Raw genomic sequence first — 25,154 nt, forward strand, 5'->3', positions numbered from 1 at the left:
GATTTGTAAATTTAAAATTCATTAAATGAAGATTAAAAAAAATAATTTTAAATCCATGGATCAAGATCATTTTGGCACATTTCTCGTACGTGAATCAATTCCCTCTCTCCGGCCGGATAGAGTGGAGCCATTTTCTGAACTAAATAAATCCTAAAGTCTTGTGCAGACACGAGAGCAGTATCTGGTTGACTAGTCCTAGTCGACGGCTCCCCTTTGTCTCTTTCTGACGCCATTACTCTTTGAAATCCTCGACCTCTGTCCAGAACTCCAGATAACATATCTTTCTCCACCGGTCACATACACTTATTAGACTTGGAACTCTCTTATCTTTTCTACCAAAGCTTCCAGTCACTCCAAATCTCCAACAACAAAAATGACAAAAACAAGAATAGAAGAGGAATCCCAACTCGGCCCAACGAAAGAGCTAGATGCCGGAGCTCTCTTCGTTCTCAAATCCAGAGGTAAAATAGCACACAACAAGAGTGATCTAGAGAGAGAGAGAGAGAGAGAGAGAGAGAGAGAGTGAAATTTATTTTTGCTAACTTGGAAGAGTTGCAGGATCATGGGTGCACTGTGGGTACCATCTAACGACGGCGATTGTGGGTCCGCCGGTCCTGAGTCTACCCTTTACGTTTGCGATGATGGGATGGGTCCCCGGCGTTTTCTGCTTAGCAATTGGAACTATGGTGACCTTCTACTCCTACAACCTTCTCTCACTGGTGCTGGAACGCCATGAAAAGCTTGGGCAGAGAACGCTTCGGTTCAGGGACATGGGCACTACTATTCTAGGTATGTACTATTTAACTCGGTGACCCGTTAGTATTTGACTCAGTGAAACCACTCAATTTCATGAGTCATTGTCAACATCAATCAATTGAAAAAAACAGAAGGAAAAAGAAAAAATCTTCTGGAAAATAATTTTGAGGCAAAAATTTATTTTTTATTTTCTCAAACCTGTTTAAGATGCTTAGGTGTGCTTTACATATATTGTAATCAACCACTTGTGCAGTGGTGGTTCTTTCGAGTCTTTGCCCTCAAGAGCAGGTTGTTTTGCCCTCAAGAGCAGGTTGTATTGTCTTGAGCATTTGGGACTTAGGGTCTAGGGAGATTGGACTACTTAATTAATGCATTTTTTTGGGGTAAAATAAGGGCGAAATTGCAGAAACTGCCAAATGGTATATTTGATTGGGGTATCAATTTAGAATCTTTGACCCACTCCCCATATGCTACACATGTATGTCATTTGTTTTTTTTTTTGGAACCACGGCATCTTGTTTTATTTTATTTTATTTTTATAAAAATCACATCATCATCGATATCAATGTATATCATGTATAGGCATAGGGGTACTATTTTTTATTTCAGAGGTAGATAAGTCAATTATTTCATCTTATATGTCTGAACATAGGTGTCACTTCGTCACAGATACTATTTCCCTGTACCGTCAGCTTATCTAGACCGGCGCAATCTATTTAATTATATGCAATAGTCTCAAGGTGGAAAGGATTCTTTACCAAAAAGGTGGAAAGGATTCAAATTCAACAAAGGACACCGATCTCGAGGTGTCTTTTTCCTATAAAAAATGCTAATCCCATAACTGAGCAAATGAAATTTATGAGCAACCGCATAGAGAAACGCACACACCAGTGAGATGCATGGAATTAGGGGTGTCAATAAATCGGTCAGGTCGGGTTAGTCTCAGTCGGACTTAATTGGACTTGACCTTTTACAAGTCTTGCATCGTGAATGTTCATTAAATAGATAGGTCTAGTTTTGGAAAGTATGGTATGATTTATATTCGGATTGATCGATGTCCAGCTTTAATTCCGTTTTCTAAATCGGGCCTTAATTAGGTTATGGACCTATTTAAGTTTAAACGGGTTTTAAATGTGTCTACCATAAAATTATTTTCTTAAATGGATTAAAGGCCAAGAAATATGTGACGTAACTTTTTAATAAAGAAGAGAAGCGATATGAGATTATGGTTGTTATTAAAAAAATTAAAAAGTAAAAAAGTTTAATTAGTTTCTTACTAGTAGTGGCAAATATGAATTTTATGTAGTATTAAAGGGGTTGATGGGTTATAACGAGTCGGTTCAAGTTGGGCTTATAAACATGTCTATTTGATCGGGGGTCCGATGGGCTAGTTACCTGCATTATGAATGCTCGTTTAATAAACTTGTCAGACATTTATTAAATGGACCGATCTAAGCTGAACTGTAAACGTGTCGGACTTAGTTGGACCTACCGATGCATGCTTAGAATTGACACCCCTACATGGAACAATTGAGTAGAGAGAGAGAGAGAAAGAGAGAGAGAGAGAGAGAGAGAGATATGGAGATAGGGGTTGTTAACGCCTACCTTAAAAAAAGGTAGCAAAATCACTTTCCGTTAGTGGCAAACGGATATTTTCATGTCTTTCTTTGATGGTTCACCTAATTTTCCATGTTACAACCATTGGATAGAATAGATTACTGCCTAAGACTACTAATTACCAATTTTCAAAGCAATACTCAATTATATATGAAAATCCGGATCAGTTTCTACATGCCTAGCACTAGGGGTGCAAGTTTGGCCCTGACGACCCGAACCCACCCTTGGCCCGTCTTGATCATGAATAAGTATCGATCCAAAATTTTTTTCCCTAAGGGCAGGCCCGACCCTGAAATTTTTTATCCTAAGTCAGGGTCAGGGCGGATAAGGGTTGATGTCTTTAGCTCGCCCAGCCCGCTCTGAACCTAGCCTTGATTTTTTTACCTTGACTTTTGGCCCCAACCCGACTCTAATTTTTGCCCATGTTGACCCTGGTTGTGACTTTGATGTTAACTCTGAATTTAACCTAATTTTATATTTTGTTTGACATTGAGTCATTGACACCTCAAAACTCCTAATGTATCTTCTCACCGATCTCAGATTGTTTACCTTATTAGGATGATCTCTTTGTTTATCATAACAAATAATTGAAATTTTTTAGATTATTTGCTTTCTAGGATGATCTCCTCTTGTTTACTATAATAGTTGGAGTTATTTGTATTGTTTGAATGTTTTGCTTGATGTTCTCCTCATGACAATTAATTTGTAACTTTGTATTTTTTATCTCCTCTTTATTATGAATATTTTTTATTTTTAAGTTATTTCATATTTTGCAGGTCAAGGTTAAGGTCAAGGTATATCCAGCCCTTGATGGCAAATCAAGGTCAGGGTCAGTGTCAATTAGGGTCAGGGGCATCCCGGCCCGACCCTGAAAAATCAGGGCCAATCAGAGCAGGTAAGGGTTGGGTTGAACCCTGAAGGGTAGGGCCAGGGTTGAAGTTTTGCGGCCCTGAGTCAGGGTCAGGACAGGTTTGGGCCCAGTTAAGGGGACTCAGGGTTAGGCTAGGGTTTTAAGAAACCCATCCCAACCTGACCTTGTTGCACCCCTACCTAGCACACCTGTCCAAGGCCAAAAGGAAAGAATCCTTCCATTGTCCTTCTTTGTTGTCAATTTGTCAAAAATTGTATTCCCTCCTTATGAAACCCATGGTTTGGAGGATCCGGTCAAATCAAGAATTTGGGGGATAATATCGGTATTGGTATCGGTCTCTACAGATATCAATTTGATATCGATTTGGATCGGATAGGATCGGTGAGTATTGGTCTATTTTACCCCTGATTTTTATAAAAAGTACTTTTTTTTCTATTTTACCCTTGAAACAATCCGGATAACCTATCCGGATTGGTATCGGATCAGGGATCAATCTCAACCAATACCAATCCGATACAGCCGATCCCAAACTGATACTCGAAACCATGGATCAAACACCCCAAGTTATGAACACATACTCCCATGTTTGTCTAGTTGTCAGATGCATACTGAACATCCCAACGACTAGAGAGAATCTAAGTTCAAAGTAGAATGATATTTGATTAAGTTAAGCTCTAAAATATGATGTGACTATTTAAGGTATAACTACTATATGCATAGGTTAAAATTATCACATCATCCTTTCACATGGAAAAATGAGGTGGCCATTGAGGAAGCTCTTCCTAGGTGGGCGGCATAAAGGTTAATTTATGATTTTTTTTTTTTTTTTTTTTGAGAGGGATAGACACACTACTTGTGTGCAATAAGTCAACGGGAAACACAAATAGAAGCACAAGATGGAGCATCACACATGAGGGAGCCGGGGGATCATTTCAAATGGAGAAAAGAGAGAGATAGACACAAAGGGTGATAGCTTATGATACACCAGCAATGTGCCTTATATAAATAAAGGAACTTTGTCTGACAATGTGATGCTTACACCTAAACTAAGGAAGGAGTAAAATAACCACCCCACCCCCAATAAAAGGTATAAATTTCACCCCTATGATTTTTACCCATGCACTCCCACAATTTGAGCAGAAATCTTTTTCTCTCATATTTTACAACCAGGGTAGACGACAGAGCCTATATACATATTACTTTACCTAAGAAACAAAAAAGTTAAGAGTCTATATTAATGTTAAGGGGCATTTTTTGTTTTTGACCGTCAAAAGAAAGCTGGCCTAATTTTGTGTATTCAATTCTTATATTTCAGGGTCAAGGTGGGCCCGGTATTATGTGGGCCCAATTCAGTTCTCGGTATGCTATGCTGCTGTTGCTCTTTGCATTCTTCTTGGTGGGCAGAGCCTTAAGGTGAGTGATACAACCCCAATTCCCCCCCCCCCCAACAATTAATATTTTTCACCATAATATTGGCATAAAGAAAATTGACAATATATATTGAGATCCAAAGGAGGATAGGCCTCAAGATCATAACAAATTGAAGTGGATGAAAATCTCTAATAATGCTTTTGTTCGGTTTCGGTATATATGGTGTGATTCGGTTCGATTTACATTTATTTGGTTGAAACGAAAATCACACTATTTATTAAATGGTTGTACTTTCTGAAATCGCAACTATTTAGTAAATGGTTTTGGTTCCACGATTTTTAAACGGTGTCAGTTTCATAGTTTTAAACGGTTTTGATCATAGTTTATGCTATACGGTTTCTAAACGGCTAGTAATCGGTTTGCTAGTTTATTTGCGTGCTTATTAAAATTGTTTTTCTTGATAAACACTTCAATCTTGTATCAAATTAAATGAGGCATTGAATAAGCAAGGATTTAACTACATAACTACATAATAGGAGTAAATTCTTGAATAGACTGTTGGATAGCCTCTATGATCCTTAATTCTTCCCTAAATTGAACCATTATGTCTTATTAAAACAACTAAATATTTAATCTTTATATGGGTTAATTGGATTGGTTTTTGACGGTTTAAATGGTTCGGTTTTTACGGCGTCAATTCAGTTTGAAATCAATGGGTGAAATGGTTAAAATCGACCTGACCCATTTAACTAATCGGTCATAAACTTGAAACCAGAGCTGAACCATTTACTAAACGGTTTTACGGTTTTGATGTAAACGGCTCAATTCGAATTCAGTAAACAGTTTTGATTTTAAATTCACATCCTTATTTCACGATAAGCACAATAATAGATAATTTAGAAAAAGATTATTAATATTAGAGTGGGGAAGATTGAGATATAATTCAATTTGCTAACTTCAAAAAAAGTGGTCTGATGGACTGATGTTTATTGCTAAATATGCTTGGCTTCACTCAATTGTTATCAAATGAGGACTAATTAAGGTGATGGAGATAGATTGGAAAAATCAATACAACCCAAATGAAATTATTAGCAACAATGCACTTATCTATGGTTCCCCATGAAATACGGTCAAACAATTACTATTAGAACGGTGGCACAGTTAGAAGTGTGTTAATCCTACAGGTTCTGGTAAATTGGATCTCAAAGATGATTCAGTTTCTGATGGAGATAATCATGCATCAACTAATTGTGGGACTTGGATGATGTTATATCCTAGTTGTGTTTCTCCATCTAATATCTTAACTCTGTGGGTTTGATAATCAATAAGGTATGAAAGTTACCTAGTCCACTACATTAATGATATAGAGTGTGGGTCCTCTACGGTGCGACGCACTATGTTGTGCACATCCGATAATTAGGAGCACCTTGGGTTGAGTGTCCATGTGTTGGAGTGCATCTCGGGTGTGCCTGGCCATCGAATGTGCATTGCACAATGCACCATGCCATGGAGGAGTCAGATCCAATGATATATCCATGTGCATCCACCTAAAAAAAGGGCCAAATGTAACTTGAGTACCCCAACCCAAATAAAGGGTAACATGGACTTTAGATGGCTTCATATACTAGCTAGGCCCATGGTTTCAAGTATCGGTATTGTATCGGATTTATCCTCCATATCCTATTGATATCGACTGAGACCGACCCTCGATTCTTGATCGATTCGGATTAGTTGTCTGTATAGTTTCAAAGTTAAAAAAGTAAAAAAATTGAACCTTTTAAAAAAGCAAGGGCAAAATCGACCGATACTCACCAATCCAATCTGGTCTAGATCGGTAGCAGATCGGTATCTGTAGATACCGGAAGGAGAATGTTAAGAACATCCCAAACTGACTAACTAACCTTGGATGGTTGCATAGGCCAGTGGGCCTTGCCTAACTTTTAGCTTATCCTCTTGGGTTAGACAATTCAATAGTTTCTATAAATGTGTGTTTCTTTTTCCTTCGTGATATTAACTTAATAGGATTCTTCTCAGGCAATTTACATTCTCTCTACCACAAATGAGAAGATGAAGCTTTATGAATTTATAGTAATATTTGGAGGCCTGATGCTGCTTTTGGCTCAAATTCCATCCTTCCACTCCCTGAGACACATCAATCTTATTTCATTAGTTCTTTATCTTGCTTACAGCATTTGTGCTGTTGTTGGTTCCATATACATTGGTAAGAAGCTATAATCTGAAAATTGAGGGGTAGCCAGAATTTACTTAAGATCACAAGCTTATATAAAGGTCTTTTCTTTATCCTTTTTGCAGGAAAATCCAAGAATGCAACACACAAGGACTATTCACTGAATAGTCATGGTGCAGATCTAATGTATGGTATCTTTAATGCTATTGCCATCACTGCTACCACCTATGGGAATGGAATCCTACCTGAAATACAGGTTTTAATCCTTAAGCCATTTCAAATTCCAAATCTCACTGACTTTATAAGTACATCAAATGTCCCAAAACCAATTTCAAAACTGTAAATCTAACTTATTGTAAACCCCAATTTTATTGTTCTTAGATAGATCTATTAGGATGTGTTTGGTTACAAAGAAAGTAAATAGAGAAAAAATTACTTTCCATGCATTTGGTTGCCAAGGTGGCTACTTAATTTAAATTGAAAAACTAATTAAACCCCAAATTAAAGATAAGTACTCTTTCTATTATTTTGCATTGAACTTTTCATTTGACATTGATGGATAATAATTCTCTCTTAAAACCTTTTAACAGCTCAAAAATTCTAAATGGTTTCAACAACAGAATGGAGCCTCATAAAATAAACCAAGTGATGCCTGTAGAACAGTATCTTCTTCTTCTTCTTCTTCTTTTTTATTTTTTATTTTTAATAAACAGCTAGGGATATAATTTATCACTACCCAATTCTGTGATGCTTCAAATTATTTAGATAACATTACCTTCAAGTTGTTGGCAGGCAACCATAGCCCCTCCAGTCAAGGGGAAGATGTTCAAAGGGTTATGTCTCTGTTATACAGTAACAACAACAACTTTCTTTAGTGTTGCTATCTCTGGGTACTGGGCATTTGGCAATCAAGCTCAATCAACTATTATCAGCAACTTCATAGTTGATGGAAAGCCTTTAATTCCCAAGTGGTTTATTTTGATGACCAATGTCTTCACTCTTCTACAAGTATTAGCCATAACTTTGGTAAGTAGACATTAAAGAAAATCACCTTCTGTGTTCTATCTTTTGGCTTGTTACCAAATTCTTAGGTTCTTAAACTACTTAACTAAGCATTGGCTCTTTTGGACAGGTTTATTTGCAACCAACAAATGAGATTTTTGAGCAGAAATTTGCTAATCCAAAAAGCCATCAATTTTCCACCCGCAATGTCATTCCAAGGTTATTTTTTCGGTCTCTTTCAGTGGTCGTCGCTACGATCATCGCTGCGATGTTTCCATTTTTCGGAGACATTATGGCCGTCATTGGAGCATTTGGGATCATACCTTTGGATTTTGTTTTGCCAATGGTTTTTTATAATGTGACATTTCAACCATCCAAAAGAAATCCCATCTTCTGGATAAACATATCCATTGCTGTAATCTTCTCTGCATTGGGGGTGTTGGGAGCAATATCATCTGTTCGCCAAATAATTCTTGATTCCAAAACTTATCATTTGTTTGCTAATGTGTGAAGACGTTGGCGCCAATATATGAAACTTTAAACAATGTTGAATGGTCATCTATTTAAAGTTCTATCTGAATTTGCATAGCTTTTTTGCTAGTGTGTTTGAGACTTTGACATCAATATGGATATTCTATTACTAGATTGAAGCTTCGTCAAAACAATTATTTTTTTATTTTATTTTTTTAAACAAAGTTTGATAGGTAAAGGAAGAAAATATTCCCACGGTGCCACTATATATATTTAAGGAAAATGTTTTATGTGGGAGAGTAAAGCCTGCACTTAGAAACATGAGAGGAAAAGTAACCAGCCTACCTCTCATGAAAGGAAAAATTATGTTTCTATGAATGTTTCCTCGTGTGCTCCCATTAGCCCTTGTACACGCACAGGAACTGCACTCCCCAACAAAAAACACTTTTCAATATATTTATGAGGTCTATAAAATGTTTAAAGTTTGGCTGCATCTTTTTTTTTTTTTTTTAGGGCACTGCATGGTTGCAAGTCAAGGGAAGCAAAATCAGTTTTGAAAAGAAGAATGGAAGTTTTGTAATCATGATTGTTAACCAAATAAAACTCTTATTATATTTATAATTATATTTTTAAGATGTAATCTTTATTTATTTTTCAAAAAATAAAAATAAAATTCAATTGCAACAAAGTAAAATTTAGTGATATGGATTCAGGGTTCAAAAGACTAGGTTTGGATTCGTTATGGGCTCACCCAGGTATAAGAGGCTCAAATCGAGGGCTTAGTGGCACAAACATTACCTTAGTGAAGATTATAAGAGCAATGGGAGAATCATAATTTAGTAGAACTTCAACTCAGAGGAAACAAGTAAGAAAAGTGTAACATAGTGAAAGGGGTAAAGTAGGAATTACAATAAGTTAAACGACAAATCAAAATTATCAAAAAAGGGAGGGGTAAAATTGGAAATCAACCATTAAGAGGAATTAAAACCAATATCTCATGGGACTTCTCTTCAAACCAGATAACTAAACAACTCCCAACAACCTAAGTGACCCATGAGTGCCACATCAGCCACTTGACAGTCCTTCATGCACTAGGGCTGAAGATGAGCACATGAAGGCCATACCCATGCATGTAACAAATTCCTCCTTCCTTAAAATTGATATTGTCTTCAAGATCAAACCAGGGCGAAAAGAGCATCCTGCCCCATTATTAATGGATGCCTATGCACCTCCTCTGATTAATTCTCACACTAATGCAATAGTCACGCAACCAGAGAACAATCCTAGCTCTTATTTCTTATGATCCAAGGAGGAAACCTAGCACACAATTAATATAAGTCCATATGAATCAATAGTTGCTTCTTGCTCTGGATCTAGGGATGCCTTGGCCCGTAGACAACAAGCCAATCACAATAATCCATTTTATAAAACTGTATCACCAGATCTGGTGACATTAATCGTAAGCACCCCTCAACTATGTATCCAGTTTGATTCCATCATCCAACATAACCAGATCCAAGGAAGAACATGACAGTGAGGTGTAAGACTGTTGAATACATATTACAAAAAAAAAGGGTCTATAGGAACAGTTTTTTACTGCCGTTAAAACTATAAAAACCATTGTACAATTCACAATTTTGCTTGTAGTCCTCCATTGTGCTTCATAAACTGTTGCAAAGATGTCAGCTTCAGAAGCCCCTTTTTTTGTCACCAGAGAGTGGTAGTCGCAATTCTATGGAAGAAGCCATCACAGAGTAACCTTTGTAGGATCCTATTCAGGATTCTGCAAGTAGGGAACAGTACAATTGAAGTTAGAGCTATAAGCTCCGACCCCGGAGGCAAATGTACATGTGAGGACAATCTTTAAAGAAGAATCAAAGAACTTTTCAGTGATTCCTATTATAACCAAAGAACCATAGTCAAAGATGATCAGTTCGTTGATCTTGACACCGTTCAATATACACACAATATGTAGTCACAATTATGTCTTAAAATTTCAATTCCTAAATGCATGGCACGAAAACCTTATGAATGAAATAACCAGTTCTATCCCAAATTATGAATGACATTTAGGTTAAATACTATAGAAAACATCCATCCGTTATAATCATAAAAATTTATCAAGAATAAACAATTTATCTATGAATTTAATAGACAAGTACACTTCCAACATATTGTATGGTAACCCTTTGAATCAAGTACCTTCATTCGTTTATGCGTCATAGATTGCACTTGTTCTAGTCAATCTATATTAGTAGTTGGGTCCCAGTTCTATACCTTTTATTGGTACAATGCTTTTATGAGTGATAGAACTTAAAAAAAATTTGAAATCAAATAAAAATTGAATTATGTCAAACCAAATCAATTTAGTTACATTTTATATTTTGAATCAATTCAAAATCAAATCGATTGACGCCCTTACATTTTAACAAGTTCGGAATTGACTGAACATCACTCATTGGTGCTCTTCTGTCAAGTGGATCAACTACCACCTTCAATTTAGAGGCAAATTTTTATGGTATCATAGAAATCCATAAAAATTTGGTTGTCATGCATTCCCAATCCCCCAATCCTTTCTTTGTTATCCACAAGTCAATAATTGGTTAGCAAAATCCCAGAAGTTTTCTCTACTCAGGCCTAAGGAGTTGGACAATGACCCTTAAGTCCATTGTGACTACATCTTTGGCTTTTGTTCATGACCAAGTGCTATTGGTCACTGTAGTGGCTAATACTTCTTTAGGTATTTCTAGTTGGCTTATTGCCCTTTGCTTGAAAACTCAATGCTTGTATTCTTTTGCTAACTTTGATATGACAGGAGAGGTTTTTGATGTGGCGGCGATGGGATTGTTGATCGGATTAAAGGCTCTCTTCAAGCAAGGATGGACGGTGGATAGGATTATAACTAATGTAGATGGTTTGGACGTTTTATGGGATAATGCTAATTTTTTGAGGTGGCCTTGGGTTACCTTTGCGTAACGAATAGAACTTGAACAGTTATTGACAAATATTTTGTGTACAAAATAGGACTATGACTTTAGGGGCTGTAAAATTTAAGGCACATATGGCTATGAAACATAAACGTTGTTTTGTAAATTTTTTGTAACTCTTTTCTCTTTTATATCATATCAAAAAGAAGAAATTTTTATTTTTATTTTATTTTATTTTTTTTTTTTTTTGAGGCAAAATGCTACCAAGAAATTTTTAGAGTAAAAAATTCTCCAGTACTAATTGCTGAAGTTGGCTCCTTCTGCCAGTCCACAATGGCATTTTGGAATAGGGATACCATATCTTATTTTCGGTCGATAAAGGAGTTTTTTTTCCTAAGAAAAGAAGGAGAGGTTTTTTGTTTTGTTATTTATTTATTTTTTTTGTTATGCTTTGTTTTGTTTCGTTTTTTTTTTTTTTTTTTTTTTCTCAAAGAGGTTGCTTGGCCATTAAAAAGGAAAAATCAGTCCTGATTTCCTAGTTCAGACAATCTTTCAACGGCATTTAGGTTATGTGGTTCATGTGAATCCTAACCCCACTCCCACGCCCTATGAGTTATGAGTTATGACCCATCAGATCAAGGCCTTTCTTTCAGTCTCTCTCTCTCCGTCTCTTCAGAATCAATATCCTTTTTCTTTTCTTTTCTTTTTTTCCTTTCCTTTATCATGGAGAAAGTTTTCCTAAGGGGTATGGGCACAACATCCTAAGATTCAGATACTCTCTAGAGTTCTTTGAAATGATATCATGTTCATGTATGAAAGCATTCTCATACATTCTGGTCATGGTATTTAGAATCCAATTTCTCTCTATATTTCATAGATTCTAAATATCAAGATTAGGGTTATACGAGAACAATCTCGTATTTGAATCTAATCCAATCCTGGGTTCTTTTGTATATTCTCAAAATTACACTTTCGAAAATTCTTATCTAAAGTTGTAGTCAAGTTGGTCCTTTCACCTTGGTTTAAAGAAAACTTGATACATTTATAATGTTCACTAGACAATTTTAGGGTTCATAAAAATCTTATAAAGTTTTAGTACATTCTTCAAAATATCTCCTCATGCTTATCTGAAGCCCTGGTCAAAAGATTCCCTTCATTGTCTCTCAAGGAAAATTTGTACTTTCTTTATAAAGGCCAATCACAACCCAAGCCCAAATTAACCCAATCTCTTCATCACTTTCTATATAGCCCAAATATCAAGATTAGGGTTATACAAGAACAATCTCGTATTTGAACCTAATCCAATCCTGGGTTCTTTTGTATATTCTCAAAATTACACTTTCGAAAACTCTCATCTAAAGTTGTAGTTAAGTTGGTCCTTTCACCTTGGTTTAAAGAAAACTTGATACCTTTATGATGTTCACCAGACAATCCTAGGATTCATAAAAATCTTATAAAGTTTTAGTATATTCCTCAAAATATCTTCTCATGCTTTTATGAGAAAAGATTCTCTTCATTGTCCCTCAAGGAAAACTTGTACTTTTTTTATAAAGGCCAATCACAACCCAAGCCCAAATTAACCCAATCTCTTCATCACTTTCTATATAGACCACTTACCACCACATTTCCTACTAAGATCCTCAACTCATCAAGCTCCCTGCAATGGCCGGAATTCTCCCTAAACTCATCGTTTTCATGGCCATCTTCATCACTTTGTTAACCGTTATCGTCGACGGCGAATCTCACAGCTTCTCTAAGACTCTACCACTGAGGTCCAAGAAGCTTAAACGTGAGAAGATGAGCCACCTTCACTTCTACTTCCACGATATTGTTAGTGGCCGTAACCCAACTGCCATTAAGGTTGCTGAAGCAGAATCCACAAAGACATCACCAACAGAGTTCGGTAAGATGGTGATTATCGACGATCCATTAACAGAGAAGCCAGAGGCTACGTCGAAGCTGGTCGGAAGAGCTCAAGGGATCTATGCAATGGCATCACAGAGTGAACTAGGTCTGTTAATGACCCTTAATTATTGTTTCATGGAAGGGAAGTACAACGGGAGCACACTAAGCATACTTGGAAGAAACACAGTGATGTCGGAGGTGAGAGAGATGCCGGTGGTCGGAGGGAGTGGGCTTGTCCGGTTTTCCCGAGGCTATGCTCATGCCAAGACTCAGTGGTTTAATCATACAACTAAAGATGGTGTGGTTGAGTATAATGTTTATGTCATCCATTACTGATCCATGAAAGAGGGTGTAACCATTTGCATAAGGCTCCCACATGGGAATTTGGATCCTCTACATGTATGTTCACCTAGATATGCATGTGAGGATCCAACACATGTCTTACTTTTTATCATTATAGGATGAAAATGGATGTATATGAAAACAAAAGAGATAGGTGTTGGATCTTTATATGTATGTCCAAATGAACATATGTACAAAGAATCCATTCTCCCATGAAGCAATAGGATCTGAGAAGGTCATAATATTTGCATCTTTACCCCACTTCGTAAAAAGATTGTTCTCTAATTTTTCATCCATTCAATTGTTGAAAAATTCTGTGTCTTGGTTGTGATTGATTAGACTCATGTTGATTCAGTTTTAAAAAATAAATCAAAATTTTACCAAATCACCAGTTTTGTAGTGCTTTTTATTTTTGGTTGTTTCTTAAAAGTTGTTGGAGGGCGTCCCTCTTATAGGATTTATGTGGAAAAGTTGGCAATGTTAAGTATTTTATTTTTTTCCTCCTTATAAACCATGTCCTTAATCAAGAAGAGAAGAATTTACTACACGGGGAAATGAACAAGATCTAAAGTCCAGAGAGACGAACAAAACTTAGCTGCTACCTGGGTTGTAGCCAAGTAGTTGCAACCCTGGTCTCAGATAGGGGAATAGAATCTTGGGGGTAAGTGTGGAAAAATTCATCCTAGGTGAATATTTACAAACCTACCCCTGAGATTTCATTCCCTTGGCCGTAGCTGCAAACCTGGGTGGTAGAGAAATTTTTTCCCAAAGAGATGAAAACAGATAAATTTGGGAGGAGGGGGGATGGACTCCCAAAGCACAAAAAATCTATTTTGTCAGCCATATGAGACTAAGTGATTAGCAACAAAATTTCCTTCCTTGAAGATATGCTTAAAAGAGATATTTACAACCTGACAAGCCAAAAAAAAATTCATAATCTTCTAGATTATGAGAGATGCGCCATGACCATTCAAGTGGCAAGCTTATCAAGAAGAATTCACACTTGGTAGGTGGTTCACAAATAGAAACCATGGCAAGGATACAACTCTTCATGGTTCATTCCATGCATAGAGGAAATACTTCTCAATTACCTCAAGAATAATCCTTATTATTATATTCATAGACAAATAATATAGTGAAAATATATATTATTTCTTTTTTGGAAAAAACATTAAATTTTATTAAGCAAATTCAGCTATGGAATAATTTCTGCATAGGAAATACAAGTTTACAAGAAATAAAAGGGGGTTAGGGCACCATGTTCTAGAAAGGTGGAACTTGACAATCCCACCTGCAAGAAAATGTGCTTCCTTATCAAAGGATCTAGGAATAAAATTGAACACAATCAAAGTAAAATCCTACGATGAGGAAATCCCATTCAAGAACATCAAGAATCATCCTTAATATTATATTCATAGACAAATAAGGTAGTGAAAATATATATTATTTCTTTTTTGGGCAAAACATTAAATTTATTAAGCAAATTCAGCTATGGAATAATTTCTGTGGAGGAAATACAAGTTTACAAGAAATAAAAAGGGGTTAGGGCGCCATGTTCTAGAAAAGTGGAACTTGACAGTCTCACCTGCAAGAAAATGTGCTTCCTTATCAAAGGATCTAGGAATAAAATTGAACAGAGTCAAAGTAAATCTAAAGCTAAAGCTAAAATATTATCCATAATAGAGTAGGTCGCCCAATTCTACAACGAGGAAATCCCATTCAGGCCCAAATTATATAGGTTTCAATGCCAAATCATGTAAAACTTCTTGTGCATCTTATCTTATTCTCTCTCCATTATTGATTTCTTATAATAACATGCATCAGAGAACCAGGGCTCCACGGGACCTTTACCCACTACTATTGTGTCTGCTTCTACTGCAGTCCATACCGTTCCTTTTACAACATCTCCATCAAGCTGTCAGATTTCGAGCTATCTCATCCTCTAGTTGTTCTCAACTTGTTCCTCTTCTCAAGAGGTATGATTTTTTATGGCATTGTTAATGGTTCATCTATGTGTCTACCTCCCACAATCACTAACAATAGTAGGACCGCCACCGCCGATTTCCTCATCACGGCTGTTCCCATTCCAGCCTATATCGCATGGACCGACCATGACCAGCTTTTCATGTGCTGGTTGATTGCATCTCTCTCTAAGGCCGTTCATGCCTGAATCGTCGATTGTACCTCCTCCCACAGGGTTTGGATCAATCTATCGTTCAAATTTGACGCTTAGTTTATGTATTAACCTTGTACAAGGAGCTGAGAAAACATTAGTACTGTTTCATAATTTTAATTTCCCAAAATTTCCCTTCCCTTTACTACAATGTATTCCAATGACCCCACTACGAAGGTTTTTTTTTTTTATAACAAAAAGTATCTCCACCATAGTTAGCAAAAATGGGAATGGTAAAGAAAACTGAAAATGGATAATATGGGTTTTAAATAGTGAAAATATCTAAACAATGCGGTAAAAAAAAAGAAAAAAAGATAGAGAAAAAAGATAGTATACTCATATAAATTAAGGAACTATTAGATAAATACATGCATCTAATGTTCAAAATAACTATAACATCCAACATTAATACATATATATTCAATGACTCATTATAAATTCTAAAACATATCATTGAATATCATTTAACACCAATTCTAAATTTATATACCATAAAAAAAAAAAAAAAAAAATCCAAAGTCTTGTTTAGCAATAGGGCTTGGCTATGATGTTGTTCATTGTTGTCAACATAGTTAGCACACTCCTAAAATGATGCATGTTCAATTAGAGTTGAGACTCATCACTTTAGAAACACTTTTTAGTAACTCGATTTTTGGGGCCTGTGCATGAATTTTAGTTGAAGATGATATCATGAGAATGTAAGCTTTCGAGTTAACTTCATGTTAGGAGAAAAAATCTGGTTGATCAGAGATCAGGAATGCTTGCCTTGCAGTTTTTTCCAGATTCTTTGGGAAGCATACGGAAAAATATGTTTTAAACGGTAAAAAACGAAAACACATCCTTTGAAGTGAGAATAGTCCCTCCGATTCGAACCTAGGTAAAATGCTTCTTGAAGTACTTTACCCATTATGAATCACCAATGGACCAACCCCCCCTTTGGGACCATTACCAAGTACTAACAATGAGTACACCCTTAAGGGTTGAACTTCTTGCTCAATGGTGGCAACTAACTAGTGGAGGTTGAGCATAGTCCAGGGGGCGGTTGAATACTGTTCGACCCTGTAACCCCCATTTTCTCAAAGTAATAATAGTAGGTAATAGCATTGTAATAATAAGTAGGCCCATTGGACACCTTGCTTGCCCCATTGTGGGTCTCGCACAAAAAAAAAAAGTTGAGTACTTTTTTTATATGGTAAAATTGCTCAGATCTATCAGATAATAAAATAAATTACAAAATAAGTAAGGTTGATTTTGTTTTATACTTCTTGTTCTTGTTTTGTTTTACATTTACTTTTCTTGTTTATCTACTTGTTTTGTAACTTTTGTTTTAATCTAATAGATCGAGGAAAGTGTCAGCTTTTGTATTTACCTTCTTAAGGAAAAAACGTAAAAAAAAAATCACTTTAACCAATTATATGATGGAATTAGAACACTTAGCCCACCTTAATATTAAGTCAATATTTACTAAAATAAAAAATATAAATTTTTATTTTTAGTAAAATATTTTTTTCTAGAAAAAAAAAAAATCTTAGATCTACTATTTAGTGTGATTCAGATCCTCTCCAACCGCCTGAAGGCCGAACGCACATCCGACGATTGGGAGGACACAAGCATGCACCCCAAGTTCCCAACACACTGGGGCAATACCCTAGGTCCTCCCAATCGTCGGATGCACATTGGGCGTCCCAACTTCTGGAGAAGATCTAGATCCCTATTTAGTGTCATGCAAAAGCACATGATAACAATAAAATTAACTACATATAATTTCAAAGGAGAATGAATATATGCTACCTGGTCGCGTGGCCACTATACCAACACCTGGGCCAATGGGAGCTCACAGACAGGAATCCAAATAAGGGGTAAGAGTGTATTTTCATGGTATCTTGTGTCTAGGGATAGAGAACGCAATTGGGTAGCGTGCTTTTTCCCTAATTTCAATTATCATGTGAGTATGACAAACATGTTTTTAACTAGTTATCCCTATATATAGGAGTGTCAAATGGGGAAAAAGATCGACTCGGACATCCTAAGTTCGAGCACGAGTCGTATATGGGTGCACTAGTGGTGTCTATTGGATGGTTTGATCTGGTTTCGATCGGGTTGAATCGGTTTGGTCTAGAAATGAGGGAGACCAAAACCAATCTGTTAAAGAACTTTGGTTTTCAGTCGGTTTCGATCTCGATCTGATTTGGTTTTGGTTTATTTCAGTTTTTCAATATCGGGTTTATACCGATTTAGATCGATTTATTATAGGGCTTGAACCATAATGAATCTAACATTCATAACTTATAGTGATAAGATTTGACAAAAAAAAACACTTTAAATTTATGATTAAATCATGGTTTGAGAAAGATAACTAATATTGCGACCAATGGATAACAAATTACAAAGAAGATGACTAATATTGAAATCACAAAATGAACCCTATTATCCAATCATTCATTTAACTATCCAACTAATTTTCTATAGTGAACAAATAAATCAATGGAAACATTATTACATTTTACAAGTCAATTTCTCTATTCACAACCTAATATTCAATGATTTGTAACAATTCCCCCTACAATAAAAATTTTCTTACTAATATTGTAAAAAATAGATGGTCAATTCACCAATTTATAATCTCATAATCATTTATTTTTTTATCGGTTTCATTCGGTTTGGTTTCGGTTTGGTTTTGATAGGTTCGATTTGGACCGGTTTTCAGTCTTTCCCAACATATTTTAGTCCAAAACCAATCCAATAAGGATCGGTTTGGTTTCGTTCAGGTTTTATCGGTCGATTTCGATCTGTTTTATTGGTTCGGGCTAGGTTTTGACACCCCTAGAGTGCGTAACGGCTTGTACCAAGTTCGTTACGCAGTTGGTGAGCAACAAACTTGGTACGAGCCGTAAACTCGGACGTCCTAAGTTTGACTCCCACTAGGCACACCTTGAGCCACTCACATGGGGGTATTTAGTGCTCTTCACTACTTTTAGTGAAAGTTGAATGGTTCTCATTCAACCCCGTATGACCCGACCCATACGGTTGTGGGGTCAGTATGGGCCCATGGGACTAGTCAGGCCGAAGGCCTTGATAAAAGTGGGGAAAAAGATCCTCTCCAATTATTGGGCGGCCCAAGAACTCATCCGAGGGTGGGGAGGACCTAGGTGTGCATGCCCCTGTGTCGGGATGCTTGTCTGGGTCCTCCCCACCGTTGGATGAGTCCTTAGGTCAGCTTAGTAATTGGAGAGGAACCGAATCTGTCAAGTGGTCGGTTCAGCTTGATTTAGGTTGTGTTGGTCAAGAACCTTAGTATATATCAATTCTGACCCGATCAAACCGAACCGAACTAATAACTAATAAGTCTTTAAATCCAAACATAGAAAACCTTATCCAGAGTACTAGAATATGTATACCCAACCGCACATTATAACCAGCAATCCCCATTGAAAAGAAAAATTAAAGACCCAAGAATACCACCATAGAATGGCTTCAATACTAAGGACCTTACATCCCTACAACCAAACCTTCTCACCAAACTCTACTTCCTCTCTAAAACTCTCCAAAGAATTCTTCATTGCAACTCCCACAATTCAGCTCCAAACCAGTAGCATTAGCAGAAGAAAGGCAACAATGGCAGGTCTTTCTACACTTCTCTTAGCAAGAGAAGCCATTTTGAGCCCAAAACTAGCTTATGCCTTTGATTTTAGACTTGTAGCTCCTGACCAAACTCCTGAAGAAGCAGAGAGTGAAATTAAAGGTCATGTCCGAGACCTGTTACAAGTGAAGTCTCTGATAGATTTGGAATCGTGGGAAGCGGCACAGAAGGATCTTAGGAAGAGCTCTGCAAAACTTAAACAAGATATCCATACCATAATCCAAGCCAAACCAGGAAGTGAAAGGCCTCTATTGAGGAAGCTTTACTCCAGTCTCTTCAACACTGTTACAAAGGTAAGTTCATAGTTGAACAATCTTATCAATCCATAGTTATCAATCCAGACTCTTATGTTAGTAGGTTTAGATGTTAGATGGGAATGTGTGGCTAGATTTGTCAGTTTACCGGATATGCCTTCTGGGTCATGCCTAGGGGGGGTGTCAAAATTGGGTTCAAATCGAGTAAACCAAACTGACCAGACCAGACTGAACCAAACCAAGGCCTTACTGTCCGGATTCGGATTGGGATATTACGACCCAAAACCAAACTGAACCACATGGGAAATCAAAAGAACTTGATACTGAACCGGTAATGGTTCAAGACCAAACCAATATACCCAGATAAGAAACCAATAACAGCCCAAAACTTATTAAAACCGTGTCCTTTTTATGATTATTGATAAATATGTATGTTAAACCGAACCCATATCTGGCCAAAATTAAAATCTATACAAGAAACTCATATGAACCGAAACAATATCAAAACCAAAATTCCTTATCTGGCTTGGTTTTGGATTCACCATTCACCCACTAAAACCAACCCTAACCAACCTATTGCCACCCCTAATTCGTGCCGTCACTTACCTGAATTCTCAAAACCCTTTTTACCAAAAAATAAAATCTTCAAAACCCTCGCTGGGCTGAACCTGAACCAATCCAAACTTGGAAATAGAGGGCTCAGGTTTGGTTTTAAACGTTTGGCTCCAGTGGTTACTAGTCCAAACAATCTGATTGTCCAATATGATGGTCCAACCAGGAATATTTCATTGGAAGTACTTGTGAGGAGCATCTTTGCTTACTGGTATGATTGGTTAACCACTGAACATACCATCTTTATGTGGAAACATTGGTTCTTTAGGCAAACCCAATTGATCATAGCATGAACCGGAAGGGTAACCTTGACAAATCAGGCTAGATGGGACCGGAGATAATGATTTGTTGTGTGAAGACTCAAATTTGAGGAAATAGACCAGACATATCAAACCAGAAAGGGCTCGTTCCGGAGATGAAACTGAAAAATCTGGAACCGAATAGGTATTCGGTTGAGGTTCAGCCTGGTTTAATCATCTGGTTCAGATCACCTTTTTAAATGAGGATACGGTTATGAGTAGTGTGTTGGGGTGGTTCACCCATCTTTACCTACCTTCTCTGGTTCTCCCTTTTCATCCCTATGGACACTCTTGTGAAATTTTCTCTCTCTCTCTCTCTCTCTCTATAGAGAGATTTAGGGGACGGTATCGGTATCGATATCGGTATCAATATCAGTATCAAGATCAGATTGGCGTGTATCAATTGATTTTGCTCTTGCTTAAAAGTACAATTTTTTTTATTGTTTTACCCCTTGAAACGATATGAATAATCAATTCAAATCAGTCAAGAATCGAGTATAGGTCTCACCAATAACAATCTCTCCCTCTCTCAAAAGATTTTAATCTCATTTTTGTCATTGCAGTTGGATTATGCGGCCAGGAGTAAAGATATGACACGTGTCCTTGAGTGTTATCAAAACATTGTTGTGAATCTTGATGATATTTTGTCCAGACTATAACTAATAAAACCTTGTGGAAGCGATGAGATTTTTTTTTATATGGTTATTTAGTTGAACAAAAAGTTTACGATGTGACATGTCTGAATGGGGCCTAAAATTTATCGATAGATAGATGTTAGGTCATTTATTTGTTGTTTTATGGTTGTCCATGTTGGTAACTCGGCCATGTGGCGGTGATGACGTGGTCAGTTTGGGTGACGTGGATGAAAATGATGACATGGCAGTATCCAGTGTCACCGATGAGATAACAGAGTAGCTTGGTATGCATGGAGTGGTTTAATACATCATTAATAGGTGGTGTGGGTTTCTGGGTCAAAACTGGCAAAATTGGCCTATTTACGATCGAGGGCATTTTCGGCAATGAAAATGACATTTTTGGAAGATCGGTTCTTCATGAAAAATATAGATTGTAATTTTCCTAGTCCAGTGAATTTGATTTCGTCACATTCCGATACCGTATGAAGAAGTTACGGCATTTATGGAAGTCAAGGGCAGTTTCGGCATTGAAGATGAATTTTTTAAAGGAAGCGCTCTACATGTAACAATACGAAAAAAATACAATCTTTCCAACGGTTCTGATTTCATCGCATTCCGATTCCGTATGAGAAAGATACGTCATTGTAACGGTGTAGGGGCATTTTGGTCTTTTTACATGGATGATTCAGATGATTGAGTCTTCTAAAAAGTCGTAGAGCATCCAGTTACGATTCCAACGCACTTCGTTTCATCTCGATCTGATATCGTATGAAAAAGTTATAAGCGTTTCCGTAAAGTCGGTTCGAAAATCCAAACCGAAAATCCATCAGTTGCTCTCGGTGTTGGGTGGGTTTTTCGGAATTTAATTTTGAAATTTGAGGGGCTTTTGTGTAATTTAAAGATTTTGAAGGTCTGAGTTGCAAGGGGTCTTTAAGCACTGAAACATATGGAGGCAGGGGCTTGATTGTAATAAAGAGAAGTAAAGGGAAGTGAAATGGACGGCCAAGATTCGACCACGTAGGCTTGATGCCCATCCAAAGGCTGCTGAGATTTTGGTGTGATATGGACGAGATAGATGCTTGCGCGTGGGATTTGATTGGTTAGATGCATAATTCTTGATGCACTGGCGCTACACTATATCAAGGTATGTTATTGTGTTTCGCGCGTGTATAGAAGGTATAAAAAGGATTCCGATCTTAATGATCTCAGAAATATGATTAAAGCCATCATGGAAGATTCGGATCCAACGGTCAATATGCATTTTCACTTTTGTGAGTGGGAGACAAGCTCCCTTAAAATCCGGAAAAGCAACCAATCATAGATCGACAACACTTCTGACGATGTCAGCGCCTACGTCATGATGACGTCATCGAGATTCAAATCTAACGGTTTGTATCTGTTGTCCGTTGGTTTAATCGGACGGTTTGGATTATAAGATCTCTTATATGAGATCTACGGTCAGATTTCGGCCCTGTTGCGCGCGCCGCCGGTGTAGCCTACGCCACCCGTACGAAGATTCCATTTCGGGCTATCTCATTGCTCCAACTTCAAAAGGTCATATCTCCTTCATTTTAAGTCGGATTTGGGTGAACCAAGTTGCAGCTTCTTCGTTTTTTCAAGCCCTACACCATGGAAGCAAGAAAAATGGGTTTTGAGTGAAAGAAAGCTACGGTTTTGATAGGATAAGCTTCCCCCTCTTTGTTGGTCCTTGAATGAACATACATTCTTGATGATAAATGTTCTTAGGCCATTAAAGAAGGTAAAAGAGGTGGTTGAAGTGTGTTAATGGTACATTAACTCAAAGCCAAGGAAGAAGAGAAGAAAGCAAGGATGTGTTTGCTTTGAAGAGCAAGAAGCCAAGGAGAGAGAAGGTGTGAGCACCAAACTTGTCAGTACAAGTTTCCAGTCATCCCAGGCAATCGGTTGTGAGATTCTCTAACCCTGGATTTTACATTACATGTATGTATGTATGTTAGGGTTAGTTGTGGATGAATGTATACCTGCTAGGTTAGTTGTGGATGAATTGTAAGCATGCTAGCTAGTTGTGGATGCATATGCTAGGCAAAGCTTGACTGTAGGGCATTGATATAAGCCCAATTTAATTGTATTATTTATTGTGTGCTTAGTGGGTGCTAAGCACCGGGAGTGGGTGCTCCCGTGTAGTGGGTGCTACACATTGTATCGGCACTAAGAGTGCCATCTTAGCTTCGGCTTGAGAAAATTAGGTGTGGGTGCTCCCGACTGTGGGTGCAGTCAAAAGTAGTGTATTGAGTAGGTACGAAGCCTTTACAGGCACTACTCCGGGGATGTAGGCAAATTGCCGAACCTCGTAAAAACCCTGTGTTGTGGGTGTTTGTTGTTTGCATTTGATATTGAAGTGCGTGGAATGTGGAATGGGTGTGCATACTTGGAAGTGCCTATGAGAGGCTGAGTGTGCATACGACTGTGTACAAACAGGGACAGGTATATCAGGTTTTTCTTGGTCAGACATCAGACAGGTTTTTGGGGATCGGAATTGGACTCACTGATTCACCCCCCCTCTCAGTGACTGCCGGGTTACAACATTATTTACATATAAAGTTTCGGTCCAACTGAGTTTGTCAAGTGGTAAATATATCTTTGAATTCAAGACTATGAAGGTCAAAATACTATAGATGTACATGAATATATATGGGATGCATACATAGATATATACAAAAGAATATATAGTCGAATTTGAATCTAAAGTTTGACAAACCTATTTGGATTTTTATTATCTTCAATAATCAGAATTACCACATCATCTGTGACGTAGAAAAATTTTATAAGCCATGAAGATATGCTTATCTTATGGCCATAAAGTGACATTTTCCCCTTTTTTTAAGAGGCATTCATTATTACAAAATAAAAATTTTTGGTCAAAATTATTACATAATATTTCAATAGCTTATAATTAGGTGAGGACCTTCATTCTCTATTCTCAAATTGGTTTCTTGAGAAAACCTAGCATAGGAACAACAGACAATTAACTCAATGTCACTGAGCTTTGCAAGTCCCAACAGCTAATGAGAAATATGCTAAGTTTCAGTTCTCGAATCTCTTTACCAAAAGAAAAAGGAAACCTAAAATCCAAATAGGTCATATGTCAAATTTTATAATCAAAGTCAACTACAACATTTATGTTAGAAGTTTTCAGCCATTCATTTGTTATAACTATTTTTTTTTTTTTAGTAGATTATTATTACTATTTTTCAAAAGTTTGAATTTGGTAGTGGATTTTCAAATCTTTATTTTATCTCATGCTTGAGAAAATTACACTGCCAACCCTTGAAATCATAAATCAACGCTTTCCCTGTGTTTTAAATATAACACGAACACCAATTACACTGCCAACCCTCGAAATCATAAATCAACGCTTTCCCTGTGTTTTAAATATAACTCGAACACCTTCTACAAGTTAGAAAAATGGCAAAACACACCCACACCGCTAGTCTAATTGTCTAATCCGTTAAGTGTTAAATCACCAAAATACCCCCATTGAATGTGACTTCACCCATTTACCCTTATCCTTCCCGAGAAAGAACCTTATCCCTCTTCCTCTCCTCGCCTCTTTTGTCTAACCTCACAGCACTTTTTATCGTTCGTGAAGTGTCATGCCTCTCTCTCTCTCTCTCTCTCTCTCTCTCTCTCTCTCTCTCTCTCTCTCTGGTTAAAAGCCTCTTTCAAGACTTTATCGATGCTCTTAGTGGAACCTGCAACAATGTCGACTGAAAATCTTGTTGTTTTATGGTTGTCCTTGTTGGCAACTCGGCCACGTGGCGGTGATGACGTGGCCAGTTTGGGTGACGTGGATGAAAATGATGACATGGCAGTATCCAGTGTCACCGATGAGATAACAGAGCAGCTTGGTATGCATGGAGTGGTTTAATACATCATTAGTGCGGGTTTCTGGGTCAAAACTGGCAAAATTGGCCTATTTACGATCGAGGGCATTTTCGGCAATGAAAATGACATTTTTGGAAGATCGGTTCTTCATGAAAAAGATAGATTGTAATTTTCCTAGCATTCCGATACGTATGAAGAAGTTACGGCATTTATGGCAGTCAGGAGTT

At 37.2% G+C, this 25,154-nt stretch overlaps 3 protein-coding genes across 3 annotated transcripts; all 3 read left to right on the forward strand.

Annotated features, from left to right (window-relative positions):
- The first annotated feature begins 215 nt into the window (after nucleotides 1-215).
- Nucleotides 216-8,365, forward strand: LOC122076802 (GABA transporter 1-like). The gene is made up of 7 exons (XM_042642373.1): nucleotides 216-461; nucleotides 559-789; nucleotides 4,560-4,657; nucleotides 6,650-6,836; nucleotides 6,929-7,059; nucleotides 7,596-7,829; nucleotides 7,936-8,365. The coding sequence occupies exons 1-7, from the start codon at nucleotides 374-376 to the stop codon at nucleotides 8,314-8,316; spliced, it is 1,350 nt and encodes a 449-aa protein (XP_042498307.1). The 5' UTR covers nucleotides 216-373; the 3' UTR covers nucleotides 8,317-8,365.
- A 4,407-nt stretch (nucleotides 8,366-12,772) lies between these two features.
- Nucleotides 12,773-13,781, forward strand: LOC122076808 (dirigent protein 22-like). The gene has a single exon (XM_042642382.1). The coding sequence runs from the start codon at nucleotides 12,866-12,868 to the stop codon at nucleotides 13,442-13,444; it is 579 nt and encodes a 192-aa protein (XP_042498316.1). The 5' UTR covers nucleotides 12,773-12,865; the 3' UTR covers nucleotides 13,445-13,781.
- Nucleotides 13,782-19,012: 5,231 nt separating this feature from the next.
- Nucleotides 19,013-21,124, forward strand: LOC122084186 (psbQ-like protein 3, chloroplastic). Its single transcript, XM_042652271.1, has 2 exons — nucleotides 19,013-19,556; nucleotides 20,992-21,124. Exons 1-2 carry the CDS (start codon nucleotides 19,092-19,094, stop codon nucleotides 21,085-21,087), a joined length of 561 nt encoding a protein of 186 aa, XP_042508205.1. The 5' UTR covers nucleotides 19,013-19,091; the 3' UTR covers nucleotides 21,088-21,124.
- Nucleotides 21,125-25,154: the final 4,030 nt, after the last annotated feature.

This window comes from Macadamia integrifolia, chromosome 1 (assembly GCF_013358625.1).
Source record: "Macadamia integrifolia cultivar HAES 741 chromosome 1, SCU_Mint_v3, whole genome shotgun sequence".
Taxonomy (NCBI): domain Eukaryota; kingdom Viridiplantae; phylum Streptophyta; class Magnoliopsida; order Proteales; family Proteaceae; genus Macadamia; species Macadamia integrifolia.

Bases quoted from the DNA above. Each gene is read 5' to 3' on its own strand.
- LOC122076802 (XM_042642373.1), top strand. From the start codon at position 374: ATGACAAAAACAAGAATAGAAGAGGAATCCCAACTCGGCCCAACGAAA. The intron at 790-4,559 runs GTATGTACTATT...CTTATATTTCAG, and splicing joins CATGGGCACTACTATTCTAG to GGTCAAGGTGGGCCCGGTAT. The intron at 7,060-7,595 runs GTTTTAATCCTT...AGTTGTTGGCAG, and splicing joins GAATCCTACCTGAAATACAG to GCAACCATAGCCCCTCCAGT.
- LOC122084186 (XM_042652271.1), top strand. From the start codon at position 19,092: ATGGCTTCAATACTAAGGACCTTACATCCCTACAACCAAACCTTCTCA. The intron at 19,557-20,991 runs GTAAGTTCATAG...TTGTCATTGCAG, and splicing joins TCTTCAACACTGTTACAAAG to TTGGATTATGCGGCCAGGAG.
- LOC122076808 (XM_042642382.1), top strand. From the start codon at position 12,866: ATGGCCGGAATTCTCCCTAAACTCATCGTTTTCATGGCCATCTTCATC.